Genomic DNA, 20709 nt, shown 5'->3' on the forward strand with positions numbered 1-20709 from the left:
CAAATACCACAAGCAGGTGGAGGCATAAAAGCACAAGTGTCCTCCAAAGTTAGAGGGATTTCCTCAACTGGCATCTCAATAAAGGAGCCGAAACAGATAAGACATGATAAATAGTGTGCGCAGTGAACATCTTGCCTTATGCTGTGTGTGAGGTCTTGCATGCCAGCCGATTCCATAAAGTAACACTGACACCGAAACAATGTGATCAACTCTGAAACTAAGAATTATGTTGTGTTTTTGTCTCTCCCCAGAGTGGGCAGTTACAGCAGCGTTTGGATAATGTCCAGAGAGACTTTATTGTCTTCAACAGAGAAAAGTAAGAAGGCTCCATGACCTGTCCTTCAACTTCTACAATCAATACTGCCTTGTTGTGAAATAACTGACATTGAAGTAGTAACTAAAGAAAAAAACATTGCAAGTGTTAATGTTGTAAAATGAAAAGGATTTAAGAAAGAATCGCACCTTTAATAAATAAATCTAATTCAAAAGTCAATATATTTATATTCAATGTTGCTTCCACAATTTTCAGTGTATGCCCTGGTAAATAAAAATTAAGTTAAATGAAAAAGGCCTTTATTTTATTTGGCACAGTCAACAATATTTATATCACGCAGGTAAAATGTTGAGGCAGACTAGCAAAGTTAACTGTGACCTTTTATGGTTATGTATGGTAAGGCAAGAGTAAAACGATTGATTAACATTTCTTATATTCTCTAACTTTGATTCTGAGGAAATAAGAAATGTTTATGAAATTACCAATGAGGTAACTTAATACATGCCTGTCAAAGAGAATCAGTATTGTTGGTTACCCTTGGTCATCATTTGGGGAAATATAGGAATAACAGTAAATGTGACCAAAATGTGCACTGTCGGAAAATTCTGTTGAATTGATCTATGAGTGTTTCTGTTGCTGCTTTTTACTCCGAAAAAATGTTCGGAAAATACAAGATTCTTTTTTTCAATAAACAGGTCAAGAAAGGCATTGGTGAGCTCTTCAGAGCTATCCACGAGTGAGAAGAACAAGGCGATAGAAGATGGACAGAACAACAACGTTGAGCCAGCTGCTTATTTATCAGGATAGGCCTCGTGATCCGAGAGCTGAGAACCCCACCTCATTATTTGCACCCACCTGCAGCTTGTAGATGAGCCAGCTACACAGACCCCTCCTGCTCTATCAGCACATGCACTCCCAACCGGTCTTCTATGTTCCTACACTCCTAAATATTCTGTACAAACACAAAAGCAGCACTGTATGCCCTTCTGCAGCACCGTTCATTCACAAAAGTCACGTTGTCAAGAAATCAAGAGCTGCTGGAGTGAAATGGACTCCTGCAGAAGCGGCCATGTCAGAGACCGGCTTTTTGCTTTGCTCTTACTAAAAGGATTGACTCTCAGCAGTGTGTCACTCAGATCGTGCTCTCTTATGTTACTCTGGTGCTCCAATATCTGCTCAACCTCTCCTCTGGGCAGCATGCTGAAGTGAGAAAAAAAGCCAGATCCTTGCCAAAAAGAAGACAATACCGCACCTGCTCAGCTGGTAAACTACGCCTGAAATCTGAATTTTGTGACGTTGATTTGTAATGAGACATTTTTCAGGTTAAATATGGTTATTTAGATATGATATGACAGGTCTCCAGTGTTCGCCACACTGACTCCATAGGCTGACAACATCTACACGAAACAGGATCCAAGCGTGACATGCCTTTCCAGAAATGCTTGGGAATTTTATGAAATGAAATAAAAACGGCGAAACTGCAACTTCTTTATTAATCTGAGCAGTCCCTTCGTTGAACAACTTAACTGCATTTTGAAAATCGAGAAAAATTATCAAATTTGATGCCAGCAACACACTCAGAAAAAGTTGGGAGCCCGGCAAGGAAGCTCAATTTTTCAGATTTCACATTCCGTCAGCTGATAAACCGCTCACAGGTCAGGGTGACGGGATTGGGTGTAAAAAGAGCATCCATCACAGAGGTTTTATTTTCAAATGAGGCAAACGTGTCATTGCAAAGAGGGATGGTGTAACACAATGGTAAACGTGCCTCCACCCAACTTTTTGAAGTCTGTTGCAAGCGCCAAAATTTGAAACTTGTTCAGACTTTCTAAATACAGCCAAGTTGGACAGGGAGGACACTGGGAACCGTTTCTCTGGATTTACGCCAGTTAAATAAAGGCTGAGTCATCAAATTGCAGATTGCAGTTTTAAGAAAGAAAATGCATTTCACAAAATGTCCCACTTTTTCTGAAAACGGGAGTTTGTACAAATTCAAATTTATTCTGTCAGTAGCTTAAACAAGAACTTTGGTTTCAAGAAAGAAATCCCAGATTCACCTAAGACTGGACTAATAAGAGATTAACTGAGCTTAAGCATGAATGGCTCACTTTATCATAGCAGCAGATAAACGGTTGCAGTGATCATTATGCATAGCTTTGCTAGTTAAGCTAACAATAATGGTATGTTTACAACATTTGGAATGTCAGTGATAGATTTGGGCAAAAGTTGCTGCAGTTTTCTTGATCTGTGGTTGGTTTAAATAGTGCATTCAGAATCTTAAATGCAGCAAAAACTAGGCTTAAAAGGCTTTATTAGACAAACCAAGTAAGTAAATATTATGATGAAAGCTTATGTCAAACACTGGCAGGTTGGACAAACTTGCACCTCCGTTTGCAAACGGCCAACCGGGTCTTCAAGTAGAAAAGGTAGATGGTAGATGTTTGTGTTTGCACTGAACCTTGCTTTGCACACGCTTCTTTACTAATTGTAGCATTTATGCACAGAAAGATAGAAAATATTGTAAAGCTGTGAGTGAATACTTCCTCCCTTAGGAGATGCGGATTAAGCTGACTCCCTGGACAAGATTCTGTTTTAGTTATTGTTGACACTGAAATTTGTTTTAGTCAAATATGTATTTCCTCTTTTGTGTTGGATACAATCACTTACATTTAGTATGTGCCATTAGATGAGATGTTGTATGACTCTCGGCGGTTGTTCAAAATTACACCCCAAAGAAGCAACTAGATGGCAAAAGCAACACCCCTCAGTTTGGTATTGGGTTTGAACTTGTTCACAGCCACATAAAAAAAAAAAACATTACTTGCCTAGTTTACAGAAGGATGCCTTAGACCGTTGATATGATGCACATCTAGATTCTGCATCTGTACATAGAAAAAACCTGAGCTGTTTTCCACAGTTCGTCAGTACAAATGTGATTTCTACATATACCTCATCATTCTACAGACCCACGTCTGATCTATCTGCATTATGGATAAATTATTTCAAGCATCTCATCTCTTGTAATTCAATTTAGAATATATTTCAGTCTCTTAAATTTGTTCGTGTTGGCACATTGATATTTGGTACAATGTTTTGACTTACCTTTGTGTTGTTGTTTTTGTCATTGTCACTAATGTAATTTTTGCAGTTCCAAAGGTGGCTTCTCGTAGACTGTAGGTTAGTGGGACGGTGAAGTAGGGTGGTATGGTCTTTGGTGTGCCTGGTGTAATAATATCTGGGAATGGTTATTCTAAAATACCTAATACGAGTACAGAATGAGGTGGATTTATTGCACCAGGTTAATGATTTGTAATAATTTTTAGGGGGAATTCCGCTGGCATGAAAATAGTATTTAGGCCAGGCAATACTGTTTATCGAAAAACAAATGTCTATTAAAAAAAAGACTGATTTCGTCTGGAAACAGAATTGTTCGACACCTGTGAACCACACCTCGTTTAGGTTTGGTTGTCCTTCAGTTGTCACTGTGTGTTTACTGTAATCAAATGTGATGGAATAGTTGAAACTATTAAGGTGTGCCTTAAATAATCATTTTCTTTTTCTGAACCAATATGGCTATGACTTGTTTTTTATTTTTATTTTAACTGATTCATTTATGAATTATCGTACTTTTTCACTGATCATGAGCGAAATGGTAGAACACCAGCAAGTGTCGCTGCTTGTTCTACATCTGGCTTCAATGTAATGCCGCCCTCTAGTGATACAAGATGTGTACTACAAGTAACCAACAAATACACATTTCAAACAACACTAAGTGAAACAGAAACAAATAGAATTTGTCACTGCCGTAACTCGTCCTTCATATTGCCTTTCATTTAGCCACATTTATCCATGGTTTACAGACTGAAGACCACCACTTACCCATGTCATCTAGAGGATACAGTCCCTTCTCTCCTGTACAGCAGTCTGAGACGAAGCAGCATTTTTCCACATTAGTAGCTAAATTGGGGGAAGGCCTTTCAGTTAATAAATGCCTGTATGTTCTGTGTGGCATCACCTAAGATAAGCAGCGAACCTGGGCGTATCATGGAAGTCTTCCAAAGATACTTAAAGTCATCTAGAAGACATACACACAAAGTTTTTAACCACCATATAGAAAGGAAGGAAGCTTCTGAAGGCTCTAATGTGCAGATGCAGTCACACGCACACACTTCCAGAGGACGAGAGAAGTAGGATTCTGTGTGCAGGATCGTGATACAGTCTATGAAATGGAGCATCGTGCAACTTTGTGTGTCATTTTGTTATTATTCCCATTACATGCAACTCAGAGGCTAATGTGACGTCACACAATAGTAGAAAAAGCGTTTTCTGACCTTGCTGTGCCGCAGAGTTTCTGTGCGTTTCCAAGTGTTCTGGACATGGATCATTTCAACTATTAAATCCATTCTTTCATGAAGAATGGACAAAAAAATACCTATATCATGTAATAATGTTACACCACTAGAATACACCAGGTGATACTACGGCTTAAGTACTTTGTTCACAGGAAAATGTGCAGCAGTGTGAAACACTGCGTTAAAAAAATTTTTACCGTATCTGTTAAACTAACTCTATATAACCACCTCTATTTACATTGAATATAATTAGAATACATTAAGCGTACGTTATTTATCATTATGTCATATTTACCGGATCTGAGCAGTTTATCACTGTTAAATTAATTAATGGTGTTGCAGCAGTGCACTTAAAAAAAGAAAAAATGGATATACTGAAGTGTAACTTCTGTATTATTTGAAGGCAGCTGTAAACATCTTTCCTCAACTGCAGGTTTTAATTTTTTAGAGCAGCTAAGCTAGTTAGCATGACACTAAAACCACTGGGTTATAGAACATCAAGAGAGAAGCTTGAATCTTACTGAAACTCACATTAAACGTTTTGGGTTTTTTTTACATCAAACCCGTGGCGTCTCTCTGTAGGTTAATGCTTACCCACAGGATGGGAGTAGTTAGCATCAATAAGTGTAAAAGAGCAAAGCCGAATTTGAGAAGCTTTAAATGTTGCTGCCCCTAGCGGCCACGAGACGGTGGTGCAATAGTCAGGCGGTTGACGTAGGGAAAGTTACAATGACATTGAATGTTTCATTATTTAATTATATTATTTATTACAAATACATTTAATTTCTGATCAATTATTGTATATCATTATATAATATGAATATTAAAATAGAAATTAGATAAAAGTTTAGTTTTAGGGCATGTTTAACAACCTTCTTTTGCTGTTTTTCTACTTAGCGCAGTCATTTAAAAAAACAACAACAAAGACAGCATTAAACTAAAGAAAACCTCTCTGCTGTGATTTCGGCTTAATTTTTACATGGACAAGTCACCCAGAGAAAAAAGTATTAGTTGCTCCACTTGCATCTCGCTCACCACAGTGACTCTACAGCTAAGAAAGAGAATAGCGAGATCCAGGCGAAGTGACAACTTTCACATCTACGAAGGAGCCATGGTTTGTTAAAAAAGTTACTATATTTTTGTTGCCAATTGTTTTTTTTTAAGAAAAACGCTGGAAGCTTCAACACTTCAACCTGAGACAAACAGTTCCAGGGCATGGAGCCTAATTAACCAATCATGTCTTACAATTGAAAAAGTCCCACTTTGATTGGGTGACGCTTGCCTCCATTCTAGAAACCTCCGTTGACCTTATTTCACTGTAAGCACGGCCTGAATGTGAGTGACACTCATTCAAGCACTTTGAGAAAGTCAAGGTACCATTTATTTAATGAAATAAAATTACATTGAAAAACATGAATTTTGGAAACAAGCTTTATATTCTCACTATGGCGAAGGTAGAAATTATGTGTTACGTTACTTCTCAAAGTGAAGTTCCCTTCCTGGACTTTCAGGCTTTAATCAATTTATTTCTAATTCATTTATTTTATCTTATTTTATTGATGAAGACATAGTCCTGCAAAGTTTATCAGCCTGAATTAATTAAGTACCATAAGTAGGCTAAACATGAGAGGAATAAAGCAATATATATATATATATAAACTTTAAATCAATATGAAACCAAATGTAAGGTGTAATTAGCTTTGAAAACCAATAATCTTTTATCATTAACATTATACTTAACTAAAAAAAAGTATAGTCTGTGAGTTAAGGCTATATATGCCTAATTCTATTGATAAATAAAAACGATTAGCTAATTCGCTTTTTTCTATGTTATACTTCAATGTGTGCAGCTTGAGGTGTAACATTAATTAAAAAGTCAAGAGATGTCAGTTGCAACTCGTGTTTATTCAGGAAACAAATCATACGTCCACACCTTATTTTTGACCTGCCATCTCTGGGTTTTGATACAACAGTAAAAAAGAAACAAAAACAGTAACAAAGGTTGTCAAACTAACATAAATACAACAAACCACCTCTTGTGCATGCCTCAGTCTGCCAAATAAAAACAGCACATCCTTCCAACCCTCCCCCACAAGGGGGCAACAACAAAATAAAAAAAGCTTCCCTTACTGCACCACAATTCTCTGCCTTATCAGGAAACAGCAGACACATAAAAAAAAGCTCAAATGCGCCCCCAACAGGATCAGAACCAGAGTATTGGGCTCACTGACTTTCAGGCAGGTGCTTGATGCACTGAGGGTTGTGTTGGAATGACAAGGGAATGATGGTCTTCCGCTTGTCCCGAAATGAGAGCCCAATTTGGTCAGGAATGAAAAAGTAAAGCTGGAGGTTAAGCACTGTTATCTGAAAGCAGTTTTTTGTTATATTTAATCATGTCATTGCATCTAGTCTTTTTTAGGTGCCCTGAGCTGCAAAGCTCTTCATAACGTGTTACATTGGAGCAAGAAGGGACAGTGAATTCTTACTTTTTGTGATCAGGTTCTCATTTTTTGCCCACCATTCTGTTTGTCATGATGATTTCAGGATTACAAGAGCAGCCACTATACTAGAAGCAAATACAAGGGACAGTTTCTTGCAGTTTTCTTTTCAAAAAGCAAGAATGAGTGAGAGCAGGGGACAGAAACTAACATAAACTTTTTGGAAATAAAGAATAGTCAGAGCCTTCATCTAATTCCTCCTTGTATTCTTTTGTCTCCACAAAGTCTTTTCTCAAGCAGATGTTATTTTAAACATCAATAAGTATGTGATGGGGATGGTACTCATCAAACACCACAGAGGGGGAGATGGGAAAGGATCATGGATCACGTCGCCCATGTTACTGTGGCCCATGCAGGTCCATGTCCAGCAGCCCTCCTGCTCTCAGATTTGATAAATACACTTTGCTTGGTCCTGTAAACCCAAACAGGCTGCAACAACATCATTCACAAAGCTACATTACGTCTACCATATATACAATGTCACCTAGAGCTAATCAATGGTACCGCATGGTTATGACTAATGTGGGATCTAGTGTTAGGTTTTGCTGACTATGGAGAAAAGGGGGGTGACATTGAAAGCCAAACAGGATGAAAGAACAATAGTATCATTCTGAGAAAATCTGTGTCCATTTTCCGTTGAGTACACAGTTTGTTTTCTTTCTTGTTTTAATGTGATTATGCCAAGTTTTACTGATGTATTCTACCAAAACCAAAGTGCCAAGAGGACATGTTTTCCCCTTCGGGTGTGGTGTACTGTGTAATGAGAAGAAAGCTTTAACCAGTCGGGTGTAATGTGCTTTGGTGGCACATATCCTAACCACTTTAATACTCTTCAGGAAAAGGGACACAATTCTCATTGGAGCATAGTAGCATTGTGACAGGTAAGGCATGAGGATTCAGTGTTTTGCTTTTTAAACTTTTAACTAATTATGGTCCTCTGCATCTCCTCCTCCTCCCTCCTTCCCTCGCTCCCCATTTCCCTCCCACCCACAATCTTGCACTCTGGCTGTTTTTCTCTGGGAGCGGCCTCTCGTCCTCCTGCTGTTTAACTAAGAGAAGTGATGTTGGAGCGACCGCCAGGGGGCACTACAATACGCCGGCCAGCAGGCCTGATAGGGATGTCATCAGGGGTGGGGGGGGCTGGACAGAGAGAAAAGCAGAGAAAGATGAAGAGTGTTACATGGACAGAGAACAAAGAGATCAGAAAATGAGATAAAAACAAGGAAAATAAAAAATTAACAGTTAAAACTGTGGTCGGCTGTCTGAGCAGATGAAATCTATAGACCAAACTTTGAAAAGTTTCATTTTCTCTTCTGAAAGCAAAGCTGTTTAACAGGAAACAATATATCACAGCATTACTCAAACTTTTGAGTAACGCTATTTTGAGTAAGCACTGTCAGTTGTGTAGTATTGGATCACTATGGGCCTCTGTAATGGCCAAAATGTTGGTTTTACATTTAAGAAATACATCTCAACATATAGGAAGTCACAAGATTGAAACTTGTCATTCTCTCATGTCGAGAGTAAGCTATTGGTCCTGGGGGAAGTTTGTGTTCTCCAAGAGCTACTCTAATGGATCAGTGGTGAGCTACGGAGCAACCGCAGTGTGAGCCCAGTCTTTGACCTGACTCATACAATCCTAAAACTTCTATTTCTGTTGAAAAATCTAGGATGAAAAATTAAGCTAACTAAATTCTCAAATCCCCTTCACCTGGGATGCTGCACATACACGGCTGTTGTCGAAACTTTGCTGCAATAGAAATGCAGAACTGCTTTACTTTGAAGGAAAATGGTGTCTCCTAGTGAAACTAGTGTTGGCAATTGTCAGTCATTTCAGACTTACCCAACACATGGTAACTCTTATACCATCATAGTATACATCCTTGAACACTCACTTTGTTACTTTCCAAGCACTGGAGGCTCTTAAAGATATTATTATCAATGACGCACAGCATGTGTCACTAAAGTGACAGAGGAAAGCAAGTTATAGCAGACTTTGTGCTGTATGAGTATTGCTTAACTGTTAACAAAAAGATGCTCAAGGCTGACATAAAGAATGGTGTTTCCAAAGGATGAGCCAGATTGTCTGCTGAAACAAATGATCAGTGAGTATATAAATGGAAAGTAGAATGATGTCAGCCTGTGATACACTGTGTCTAATCAAACAACCCCTCCCATCTTCGTCCAGAGCAGTAAATCAACTCTGCAGGTGGTATCCCTGGAAAAACTAAAACAGACAGGAGACAGACTCATTCTGGGAGAATGCAAACATATGTGCATACACAAGAATGCATAAGCACATACGAAGTACAAAGCCTGGGAAACTAAGAGCAGCCTCACTCTCCTCCAAATACATGTACTTAAATTTGGAAATTCTTTCCAGCAAAGGTCACTTTTTTTTCTTCAGTGAGGTATCACACATTAGCTATGCTTGTAAAGACACATTGCTCAACACTTCCAAAGGCCAAACAATTTTATACACTTACAAGTAGGTTATCACCAACGAAAAAAAAGATTACTATGTTTATTTACAAAGACTATCAGTAACATAGTGAATACAGCTGTGTTCTTGTCCAATTAAACGAGTTTGATCTCCCCGAATTAAGGTTACACATGGACGCGTTTAGTCTGTCAGGGAAGACAGAATTAGCAGTGGTTGCCGCATCTGACTGGGAACACTGAGCACAGGATCCATGATTTTACACAGGTATAAAGTGTCACTGTTTGATAGATTGACAAAAATTCAGTTCTTTAACATTTGTTTTTCTGTTTCTAATCTAATCCTGTGTTGACCTGACATATGGACACAATCACGTTGTCACTCAGCAACCCCGCACAATGGAACAGATGTCTAACAAAAATACTATTGTGATCTCTCACATTACATCGGCCCTTCCAGCAGCCCGTGTCCAGATGCCTGAACTGAAAACACTGTATGTTTTGAGTCTTAAGCCAAAACCTATCCAGCGTGACTTCAAATAAAAGTGCAAATGTCAGCAAAACTTTGTTTACTGTGGCTTAATCCATTAAAGAAGCTGTAATTGAGACAGATTAACAGAGTGTCCTAAACAGCCTTAAAAGTATTATTTGGTAGTTGTAAAGATCTGCATGGAAAGTTTTCATTTAAGGAGGGGGGGTTTAAAAAAGGGTTAAAAACACTTTTTTTAAGAGATGATTAAAGTTAATGACACATTCCAATAAGTTAGGGAAATCAAACAAAAGCGATATACTTTCAAGTCAAGTAATAACACGTTTTACAAATAAACTCTCTGACCACAGAGTGTACACTGTATGTAACAGTATTAGTGAAGTTACCCATTGAGTAGGATGCCAAAAGCTTTGACTGTTACTGTATTTATATGATTCAGGATAGAAGTAATGTGAAGCAGAACTGACAGACAATAAGCGCCCCTTAACTGCCGCGGTGGAACAACGTTTTTTTCAAGAGTGTCCCTCACTTGGTTTTTGTGGAGAGTGCTGTCAAACACAATAATCCAAAATATCAAATAGGTGCTTGGTTGGGTTGTGATCTGGTGACGGCATGAACAGCTTATCATTCACATCATTTTCATCCTTATCAAATTGGCCCCCGGGATCAGAGCATTGTCATTCTTCAAGAGAACACTCTTATAAGAACATGGTGATCACTCAGAACAGCTCACTCTAAGTCAGTAAGTCAATGAGTCAAGTGAACTAAAACCATGCAAGCAAATTGCATTCACCGTATCCTGTCACTGTAGGGGCCAAGGGTTAAGGTTTTTCCAATCAAATTATCATCTGTTTGTGATATAGAGCCACACAACAGCTCTATCCTCCCAACTTTCACCAGCTGTATATGTTTATTGTACAATAGTTTACAGAGAAGTCACAACTACATTATTGTTATTCAATTGTTATTAACCCTTGATGTCAAATCAATAAAATCTGGACAAAACAAAAAGAAAGAAAAAAGACCATTTTACTGCCATTGCTCTTCTCACTGTAAGAAGGCGGACAACTTGATGATATGCATATATAAACACTGCATGAATTATCTTACAATAAAGTGGAATATACTGTAGACAAACGCATGCCCCACAGTGTAAAAAAAAAACTATGCATGCAAGATGATAAATAAGTAGGTTATTCTATAGACTTGAGACTGATGCTCAATGGTCAAGTCATGATGAATCATTCAAGAAAATCAAAATGCGCTAAAAATTGTATTACTGTTCACTCAGTGGGGTTACATGAGTGCCATCTGATCGGATTAATGGCTAAATTACAATAAGACTGAGTTATTCAGTTTATGTAGACACCTTAATCTGACAAAAAAACGGATCGGAACGGGTCTGAATCCGATCGCGAGATAACTCGATCCAAACGTACACCATACGTGCACGTAGACGGCAGAAGCATGTGGTGGATTGGATCGAGCGTTCTGCGCATGCTCGAGATTTTTGCCCGGGATCATCACCTGGAAGTCGATGGAGACAATGTTAGTGCCATAACCATGCTCATCATGAACGAAATGTAGAGGGACGTAGTTTCATCTTGCTCTTCGTTCGCCATCTTTCTCGAATGCCTGAGTTTGTTTTTGTTGGTGGTGGTGAAGAGGTCAACCGGAAGTGGCTCTATTAGCGATAGTTGAAATGGGTACAGCGCCACTTATCGTACTGGGATTATGCCAGTGATTCGATTCATTCACCGCCATATATCTAAGGATAATTACCCTTGCTCAGATAAGGAGCATAATCCAACTATAGCTATAATAGAGTTAATCTCATCATGTAGACCCACTGACTGACTTCACAACATGAAGTGGAGACCAACGGGATGCCAGATGGAGGACCAAACAATGCACATGCTTCCTGTTTAGATGTTTGTACATGCAGTGGAAATTGATGAAGACCATTAACAGAAAATAAAAGGCTTAGTAATTGTTCTAATAAGAAGCTGGGCTCACCACATGGTGCAGGGTTACCTGCTAGACTAAATCCAGACTGGTGCAGGTTTCTGACAGGCTGTTTGGTGGGAGAGGTGCGGGCTGACGCTGAGGGGGTACCACCACGGGACATGGAGAACTCAGACACGGGGCCATCGTACATTCCCCTGGGTACTGCCCTCAGCACTGCCAGCTACAAGTAGTGAGGAAAGAAAAAAAATTGCTATTTTATAACAAATCCCGACACAGATGTTAAGTATAACATGGCTCTTTGTGCAACTGTTTGTGGCCTACTTTTAAATACACTTCTCCCTCTTCCTTCCAAGAAACAGTCCCAGATTTACACATCCACAAACAAACAGGCCTTCGCAAACACTGACATACATAATCAAACCATTCTAAAGGTTAGAGCGGAAGAAGCACATAATACACTTTCTGTGCGCTTTCACATCAAATTTCATGCTGTCGCTGAACAAGCCATTGTCTGTATGTCTGTCAGTGCCGTGACTCAGTGGAATCTTGGACGCTCCTTCAAGAGTTAAAAAGAGACATCTGTGAACCAAGAAGGCATAATAGTAACCGCTACCAAGATAAACAGCACACTGTTACTACAGCCCCATTTTCTCATCAGCAGCCAGCTGCAAATTAAGAAACTGTGGGGAAATGAGGTTTCAAGGGGAAGGAAGAAAGATGCCGAGAGAGCAGAAAGCAGGGTCCATGTGGTGCTTGCACGGGAGCATTTCTCATCATTTGAATTCGGTGTGGATAAGTAAGCTAGGAATGTTCCTTTTTTTAAAATGCATTTGTATTCTGAGCTGGTACAACTAATTGACTTTGGACAAATTGAAGCTGTTTGGGATTTGACCTTTTTGGTATTCAGGAAAATGGCACTGTAAGAAATATCAAATAATTCAATGTTTTTTTTTCTTGTCTTAGTTTGTTGTAAACTATATGTATCACACAATTTCCACTTGTTTACATATATACTATCTACATTTAAGACATTGGAAAAAAAAATATCATTAAGCTCATTGTGGGAAATGACAACAGATGACTGATACTGCTCTTATTTTTTATGCTACGCATAGGGCTGCCTGCAGTAACTTCAGGAGTCTTGCAGTCAGCCTTTGGCTGCATGGCAACCAGCAAGCCATTGTCCAGGAATGTCCCTTTAAAACTTTCAGCTTCTCTGTGGCTTTTCCTGTGATGAAAGCAATGCTCCTTAATGGCTTTTGGAGCATGGTGTCTTACGACATGACAGTAAATTTAGGACCAATTTTAAAACTTTAATAGAACATGTAAGCCTTATATTGTATACTGTGACAAATCTCTCAAAAAGAGTTATAACTTAAAGTTTCCTTTTTAAAGACGTGATGACAAAGCCTCGACCATCCATACTGTATGGACCTTACAGTCCTTACAACTGCCTTGTGGTTGAACCTTGGAGGGTGAAGTCAGACTTGCTGTATCCACATCTTAGCCACATCTCACTTCAATGCCTCATCCTGTTCATGATCCTAAACTCTATTACAGTCCAAGACCTCATATTTCAACAATTTTGAAGGCCTTAACTCCTACATTCCACACGCTCTAATCTTCCCTGCATGTATTGCAGGCATCCCTTGTGGGATTCTATGCTCAAAATATTCCTCCTCCCATCATATTTGCTTCTATTTATGCAATACCTTTGATGGCACAAGGTCAGTGTAGTATATTCTAGCAAAACTTTTCCTACTTTCTGCATGAAAACAGAGTTGAGAAAAGTTTCTATGTCAAGTCTTTTTTATGTCTCATGTTGCAAGTCAGTTTTATTTCAAGTTTAAGTTACTGTGAAATAATTATCATGGCAGTTTCATCTTGGAAAGTTTATCCAAGTTCAATTATTGAAAAGATCACTGTACACTTTCAATACAGTATATGATAATTGCAAAATGGTATCTACAAAAGTGGACATAAGCAGAAACCGGTATTTACCTGCTTCCTGGCTTTTACACGCTTATAAGCAAAGTCAGGGAAGGGTGAGCAGGGAATGAAGCGACCCAATCCAGAGGTGACATGGAGGTTTCCATCTTCCAGAACAATCTTGCCCTGGCATATCACCACCAGTGGGGCTCCACGCAACTCCATGCCCTCGAAGACGTTGTATTCAGCAGCCTGAAACACACAAGGGAAATCATTGGAGAGATCTGTGGAGAAATCAGTTTGTTACATCAGCTGCGTAAATATCAGTATAATTAATTCATGTTAAATTGTGGAGATCAATTCTAATTACTTTGTCATGTGGTTTTTATGTTGGACTTGGATCACAATTTTGAAACATTGTGGAGGCATGAACTCTTTCTTCATCCCTCTCTGAATCTCATTATTTTTCATTCATCACCTCATTTCTTATACTTGTCTGTTTGGCATGCACAAACAGCTGTCATCATCCAGTTGGCTACTGACGCTTTTGTAGATCGTCACACTGTTTCCCTCCCTCCCTTGGCTCTATATCTTCTCCACAAACTCTCCTCACACTACTCCTTTCAGTCTATTGCCTTTTTTTCTTCTTTTAATGGCTCTTTCTCCTCCTGGCGTTGTCCTGCTCAATTTATGTATGTCTTGCAGTTTTTCACCCATGTGTACTTTCCATCCTCCTCCAATCTCTTATGAGCAAACTTTCTTTTCTCTACATGTTTGTTATCTCTGATGGTCCCCTCCCCTCATTCCATTGTTGCTGATTTCCTCTGCACACGGCCCTATTTTCTGCTGCCGTCCAAATTCAGGCCAGAACAGGACATAACTAAGACCTGCTGCATGCCAAACATGATGTCATGACTAAGCTTAGTGTATGTCTGTGTGTGTGTGTGTGTGTGTTCCTGCCTCTTCTTGTCTATGTATCCAAATATCCCTCTGCACTTTGATGCGTTTTTTTATGTTGACAACAACCTTCAATCCAGACCAGATGAAGGTCGATTGATAAACTATGAGACAGCACAGTCTGGGGGAAAGTGTTCACCAGCTTAATGTGTGGGTAAAGAGGGTCAGTCATGTTTAGTCTGGCATCTGGGTATACATTAAGTTAGATTTATTGGCACTGGGAGCTTTTCTAATATTTCATCTGGAAGGACAACCAGCAGGAAATGAGAGGGTGACATCATTATGTAACAACCCACGAATCCTCAGTGGATACACTCCACTTTAAGAGAAGGCATGTTATTAGTCCAGTTCTCTCCATGTCACTCAGTTCCTCCATCTGGAGACAGTGCAGCTCTCTTTCTCGCCAACCATTAAGAATTTAGGAAAGACAATTTTCACTTCATCTTCATCTTCACCTTAAATTCAAGATCAACTTCACTTGCTATGAATATAAGCTGTTAGTAATTGCATTTTCCCCAACTCTTATATTTCTGTGAAAGCAGGACTTGTCCTGAGCTGGTAAAGCCTTCATTTCCTGTACGCACACTTACCCTGCAGCTCAGCAACTGGTGTGCAATCCTCTCGTGTCTGCGTAGCGGCAGAAACCTCATTTTTTACTTTTTCCAGGTGTACTCACAGTGTGTGTATGTGTGTGTGAGAGATGTGTGAAAGGTTGTGTGAGCAAGTCTTCACATGGCTCATGTCTTGGGTGAGACAAGAAACATCTGCAGCGGAATATAGTTTCACATGTTTCTCATGTAGTCTTACTTTTAGTATTTAACTCTGAAAACATAACGGCGGACAAAAGCTTGACTCAAATACACAAAAATTTCCAAATAACAACCTATGAAATCACCAACTGTGATTCATAATAGGTTTATTCAAATCCTGCCATTCACATCCAGAGAAACTAAACAACACGAAAACAGTAACAACGTAAAAGACAAAACATGTGTCATGCAAGGGGGAGGGGGTCATGCTGCACTTGTGAATCAGACTGCATCATTTGGTGACATGTTTTCTACTTATTGGATGCATTATTTTTCCAACAGTGTGCACCAATGTCCAAAATACCTGCGGTTTTATGAATGTGTTTAATGTGCATTTACTAGAACAGAACCTCGAGGTAAGAATGACATCCTGTGAGCCCACTTTTCTGTTTGAGTGAAAGTGATCTACAGGAAGGAAATACCTCCTGATTATACAGCACATACAGCACGTTCCCTGTTGACTAAATGCAGCTCAGCTGCAAAGGAGAAAATGTTTGCATTACTGACAGCGTGTTTTTTTATGATTTGGTGAGGCTCAACTTTACATTAGGAGCTGGTCAAGTGACACATGTAGTGAGTGGAATTAGTAGTGAACATCCACTGAGACTTCATTTCCGTTCAGCGGAACTGAGAGCTCTCTGGAAGCTGTTCAAAAATGTGCTCTCTCTCCCCAACCATCGCGGTCTTGCACACACAGATGTAAACACTTATATCATATATTCTAGTTGGCTGTTTTTCTAAAAGTCACACCTCCCAAAATAGAACCTTGAATTTCCTTCTTCTTATATTGTAAATAATAGATAATGTTCTATAACCCACCTGCCATAGTTAATCAAGTACAACTAGAAGGCGTGACTAGGACGAAGATGGAGTCTCCAGTTTTACGAATTTAACTTTGTTTAAAAGAGGATGAAATGAGAAGCAGCAGAAGAAAGGATGCAAAGAAGAAAATACAGGAGCTGAAAGTTTAATTGAATTGAAACGTAAGACAAACACAAAAAGAAGTTTTGACCTGTGTACATACCGAGTTGTGTGTCTTGGCAGTGATGGTGCGAATGGAGTCTGTGTCCCAGATGACCAAGTCGGCGTCAGAGCCCACAGCAATCCGACCTTTCCTTGGGTAAAGGTTCAGGATCTTAGCTGCATTGGTGCTTGTCACAGCCACAAACATGTTCTCATCCATCTTCCCTGTAGTCTGAGAGGAAAAAAAATGAAAAAAGTCTAAGTCGAGATATATACGTCTCATTACGATACTAACACCAATGGGATCTACTAAGACAACCTTACACTGTTTCTAACAGGAACACTTCACAGACAGCCGCTCAATTTTTGTTTTGTAATGCTTAACTAATCATTAGGCTGGAGTTGTGCAAATATGTTTTATAGTAATATAATCAAATAAAAAAGACAAGCTTAGACTGGGAATGAGCATCTTTTGTAGTTTCACGGATTAGTTCAGCACTCTATATCTATTAAATTGGGAGAAAAGTTGCTTGTCCATCTCAAAGCCTTTCAAGCTACCAGTGACGAAATGCCTTCTGCACATGTAGGAATACTAAGAGTCAGGATCCCACATGTTTCTTTTTGCTGACGCCCTACAATGCACTGCCTGTAACCACTTTTTTGTGTGTGTCATAAACAGCTTCCCACTACACAGCAGTTATTTTTCAGTTCTGGAGATTAACTGTTTTCCCATCAATTGTGCCTTGGACTTAACTGTGCTCTAATGTTAATTAGTCAAATTTTATGAGCTAATCAGAAGGTGCTTCTCAAATTCAAGGAAATATCCTTGATGGTTGCATTTTTCCAGGTGCTACGCCAACAAATCTCACCAAAGAGCTTCATTCTATGTGCAGTGAAATTCGACCAATAATTCTTTCTCAACCTCTATGTTCTCGAAGCACCCACAATTCTTTGTACATTGAGGAAGATAGATTATTTTTTGAGGTTCTAAGTTTGTTTTCAAAGAAAGTTGTTAGCATCATAATGGGTTCCATCAAAGAGCAGCAAAGTATAATTGATAGCATAAATAGCTATGAGACAGTCAACAACTACGAGGTATTTAAGACATGTCAGTTTCTCAACTGTTGTATGTAGGATGTAATTTAAGGTGGGGCTGTTGCCCACTTCTTGGGACTGTTCCAACTTGCATTTTCTGAATTGAAGAAAGGAATATAATATTACAATATTTTCTCGCCTTGAAAGGACATAACTTATAATGACCAATGCTACCAAAGAAGCATCTATGACTTCAAGGAGCACTTAGGGTCTGTTTATCCTATTTCTAATTATGAGCACATGATATTTGATATACACAACATGTGAGTAAATACAGTTTGAGAAGTAATATATAAGACATGTTAATTGCTCATGTGGTTAGTGTGCTAATCAGCCATGTGGAGGCCTGGGAAATTTTAGTCTTTCAAGCATGCACCAAAGTACATATGTTTGTGGCTGTACGAGACGCTACACACAGCCCTGCTGACATTCTGTTCTTTGGATGGAATTTTATGGTACTAGTGTTAATGTGCAAGATGTGCATAAACGGACCATTAAAGAAGGTAAGGAAGCTGTTAAAGCTCAACAACATGTAAATGTAACTTTCCTTTGCTGAAACATAAATCCACAGGGGGCCTTTAAATACAAATACAGCATAAGATAATGCATTTTTTTGCAAGGTTTTATTTCACCTTGTGGTATGTTTTTCATCAACCAATGATAAAATGGGCACTTATAAATGACCTGAAATCAGATACCATGGGCAGAATATTCAAGGAATATTTCATCTCTTTGGGAGATGTCTGTGTGGTAAACTATGGAGCTGCTGTTATCAGGAGACAATTAGCCTGAAAGAGAACTGGGAACACAGGGAAACAGCGAGTCTGGGTCTGACAAGAATGAAAAAATACACCCTGCAGCAGTCAGTCCAATTTTGGAGCTTGGATTCTAAGCAGCTGTCCTATGGAAAGACCTACCCACATTTTATAGGCACCACTACACTCCACAGCAAGGCGCAACAAAGCTGCTTGTTAGCCAAATACTGATGCAGTGATAACAAGAAAACACAAAAGAGGAGCAAGGGTAGTGGGCTGTATGAAGGAAAAGACAGATGTGGAGATAGAATAAAAGGGGATAGAGGAAGGCTGACAAAGTGACAACAAGACAGTGAAATATATACCTGAGAAGAAAAAGACATGTAGGGAAAAAGTGAACACCAGATAAAACACAGGGAGAACAAGCTTCCTTCAAAAATAAAGACCACAGTAATGAGTGAGACGTTGATATGTGAAAATAAACAGGAAGTCCGATCTGGACAGAATAAACACTACAGAAGAAAATCAAAGCTACTGCACAGACACGAATGGTTTTATATTTCAAGAAAAAGTGTAGAAAGCAAGTGAAGCAGTAATAGGTCTTGGTCTGACTCTTTTACTACTATACTTCTCTTTTTCATTTTATACAATTGAAACAATTGAAAGAGAAATAGACCCTGGATAACTAGTACTCACCACAGCTTTATCCCAGATGAGTGCCATTCTTTCCTCCACTCCGTTGACACCTTCTGGGATCTGAGTGAAGTCGTCCTTGCCAATGGCCTTCTGGGCCACGCTGAAGGTACAGTGAGCACTGCCAGTCACACTCAGGTCTCCACTGGGAGAGGAGGACACATGAAGATGGAATTATATCAGCAAAGCAAAGTCTGTGTGTGTACACAAGGAAATGTGTTTATTTACTTTACTAGAAAAGGAGCTGAAAGAAGCTGAAGTAAGCAGAGTTTCTTCTATGAGGACAAGACATTACTCATGCTTCCTATGTCCATACGAAGCTGTAAGTCTTCTTCCAGATGAAGTCAACAAACTGGTATCATTTACAAGTCAGGCCCAAATTAATCAAACTTTTATTGAAAACAGAGGTGAGAGATTTCAGTTTGTTCAGTCAAAAACTTATTTTTGCACACATATTTTCTGGCAACCAGAATGCAAAAGGACATAAAACACTGACCAAGCAAAAAAGGTGCATTTATTACAGGCTATACACATCCCAGGAGCTCCATTTTGCACAGTTCCTGCATGCGGGAGCTGCAGAAAAGTCTTAGTGTACATGTAGATTACGAGCAAGCAGAAAGATGTTTGATATAATTAGTTCTACTTGAACTGTACTGCATTCTGCTATGCTTTTTGTTGTGTTATCTTGACACACTGTAGTAATATAAAAATGGTAGAACAAGACGTGAAAAACAAAAATACGTAGCATCATGTGTGTGTATCATACTAAAGGTTAAATAGGTCAACATCCAAACCAGAGGGAGGTGCTGTGGTACGTACCTGGCCAGCAGTGTGTTCAGATAGTCTGGAGTGGTGGGATCAGGGCTGAGAGGAGGTGATGTAACAAAAGAAGCTGCTTTGGCCCAGTTCTTGCTCCAGTAATGTGTCCCATCAGTCCCCAGACTGGCTGTGATTGGCTCCCCAAACACCACATTTCCTGAGAAACAAATAACAGCAGAAAAAACTTTACTAAAGCGCCAAATGTGGAGCGATTCTTGGCATTTTCAAGATCATGAGTTGCATCAGTTAAGTCTGATTCATTTTCCAGCAGTTTAATCTCACTAAAAGCTTTGGTGATTCATCAAAGTGTTTGTAAGAGAGGAACATGCCACTGCTGGCAATGAACTTATTCTTCTATGCATGACGATCCAGACTTTGATTCCTGTGACAAACACGTCTGCTCCTATGTTTCTTTATAGTCCTTTATTCTTACATGTCCATGACTAACATCCTTCCTGGTTTTAAAAAAAAAAGGTGACGGGTCCATGAAAGCATTTAAAGGGTGGACATGACGGCACGAGGAAAGCCATGCAAGGCCACCTCCTGTCTGTTAAAACCTCATGTGGCCTATCATGAAAGACTTCCAAACAAAAGTTTTCCTTTACTGCGCTCTCTTGTTTTCTTCCTTCCTTTCTCAAAACTGAATATTTCACAATCACTCACAGCCC

General features: G+C 39.2%; 2 protein-coding genes across 5 annotated transcripts in view; one reads left to right on the plus strand and one right to left on the minus strand.

Annotated features, from left to right (window-relative positions):
- Window positions 1-3830, plus strand: part of stk32a (serine/threonine kinase 32A) — a 65269-nt gene extending 61439 nt beyond the window's left edge. Inside the window, exons 12-13 of the mRNA XM_072374799.1 lie at window positions 252-316; window positions 970-3830. Of these exons, the coding sequence (XP_072230900.1) occupies window positions 252-316; window positions 970-1081 (177 nt within the window). The 3' untranslated portion in view covers window positions 1082-3830. The remainder of the gene's footprint in view (window positions 1-251; window positions 317-969) is intronic.
- Window positions 3831-6512: 2682 nt separating this feature from the next.
- dpysl3 (dihydropyrimidinase like 3) overlaps window positions 6513-20709 on the minus strand; it is a 40184-nt gene continuing 25987 nt past the window's right edge. For 2 of the 4 annotated variants that reach the window (XM_072374491.1, XM_072374489.1), the window contains exons 9-14: window positions 20042-20198; window positions 19226-19367; window positions 16741-16911; window positions 14023-14202; window positions 12088-12241; window positions 6513-8264 (exon numbers count right to left, since the gene is read on the minus strand). In XM_072374491.1, the coding sequence (XP_072230592.1) occupies window positions 8170-8264; window positions 12088-12241; window positions 14023-14202; window positions 16741-16911; window positions 19226-19367; window positions 20042-20198 (899 nt within the window). In that variant the 3' untranslated portion in view covers window positions 6513-8169. Of the gene's footprint in view, window positions 8265-12069; window positions 12242-14022; window positions 14203-16740; window positions 16912-19225; window positions 19368-20041; window positions 20199-20709 lie in introns of all 4 variants that reach the window. The other 2 variants (XM_072374490.1, XM_072374488.1) reach the window with 1 other exon arrangement.

The sequence above is a fragment of the Leuresthes tenuis genome, unplaced genomic scaffold (assembly GCF_036924035.1).
Source record: "Leuresthes tenuis unplaced genomic scaffold, fLeuTen1.0.hap1 SCAF_21, whole genome shotgun sequence".
Taxonomy (NCBI): Eukaryota; Metazoa; Chordata; class Actinopteri; order Atheriniformes; family Atherinopsidae; genus Leuresthes; species Leuresthes tenuis.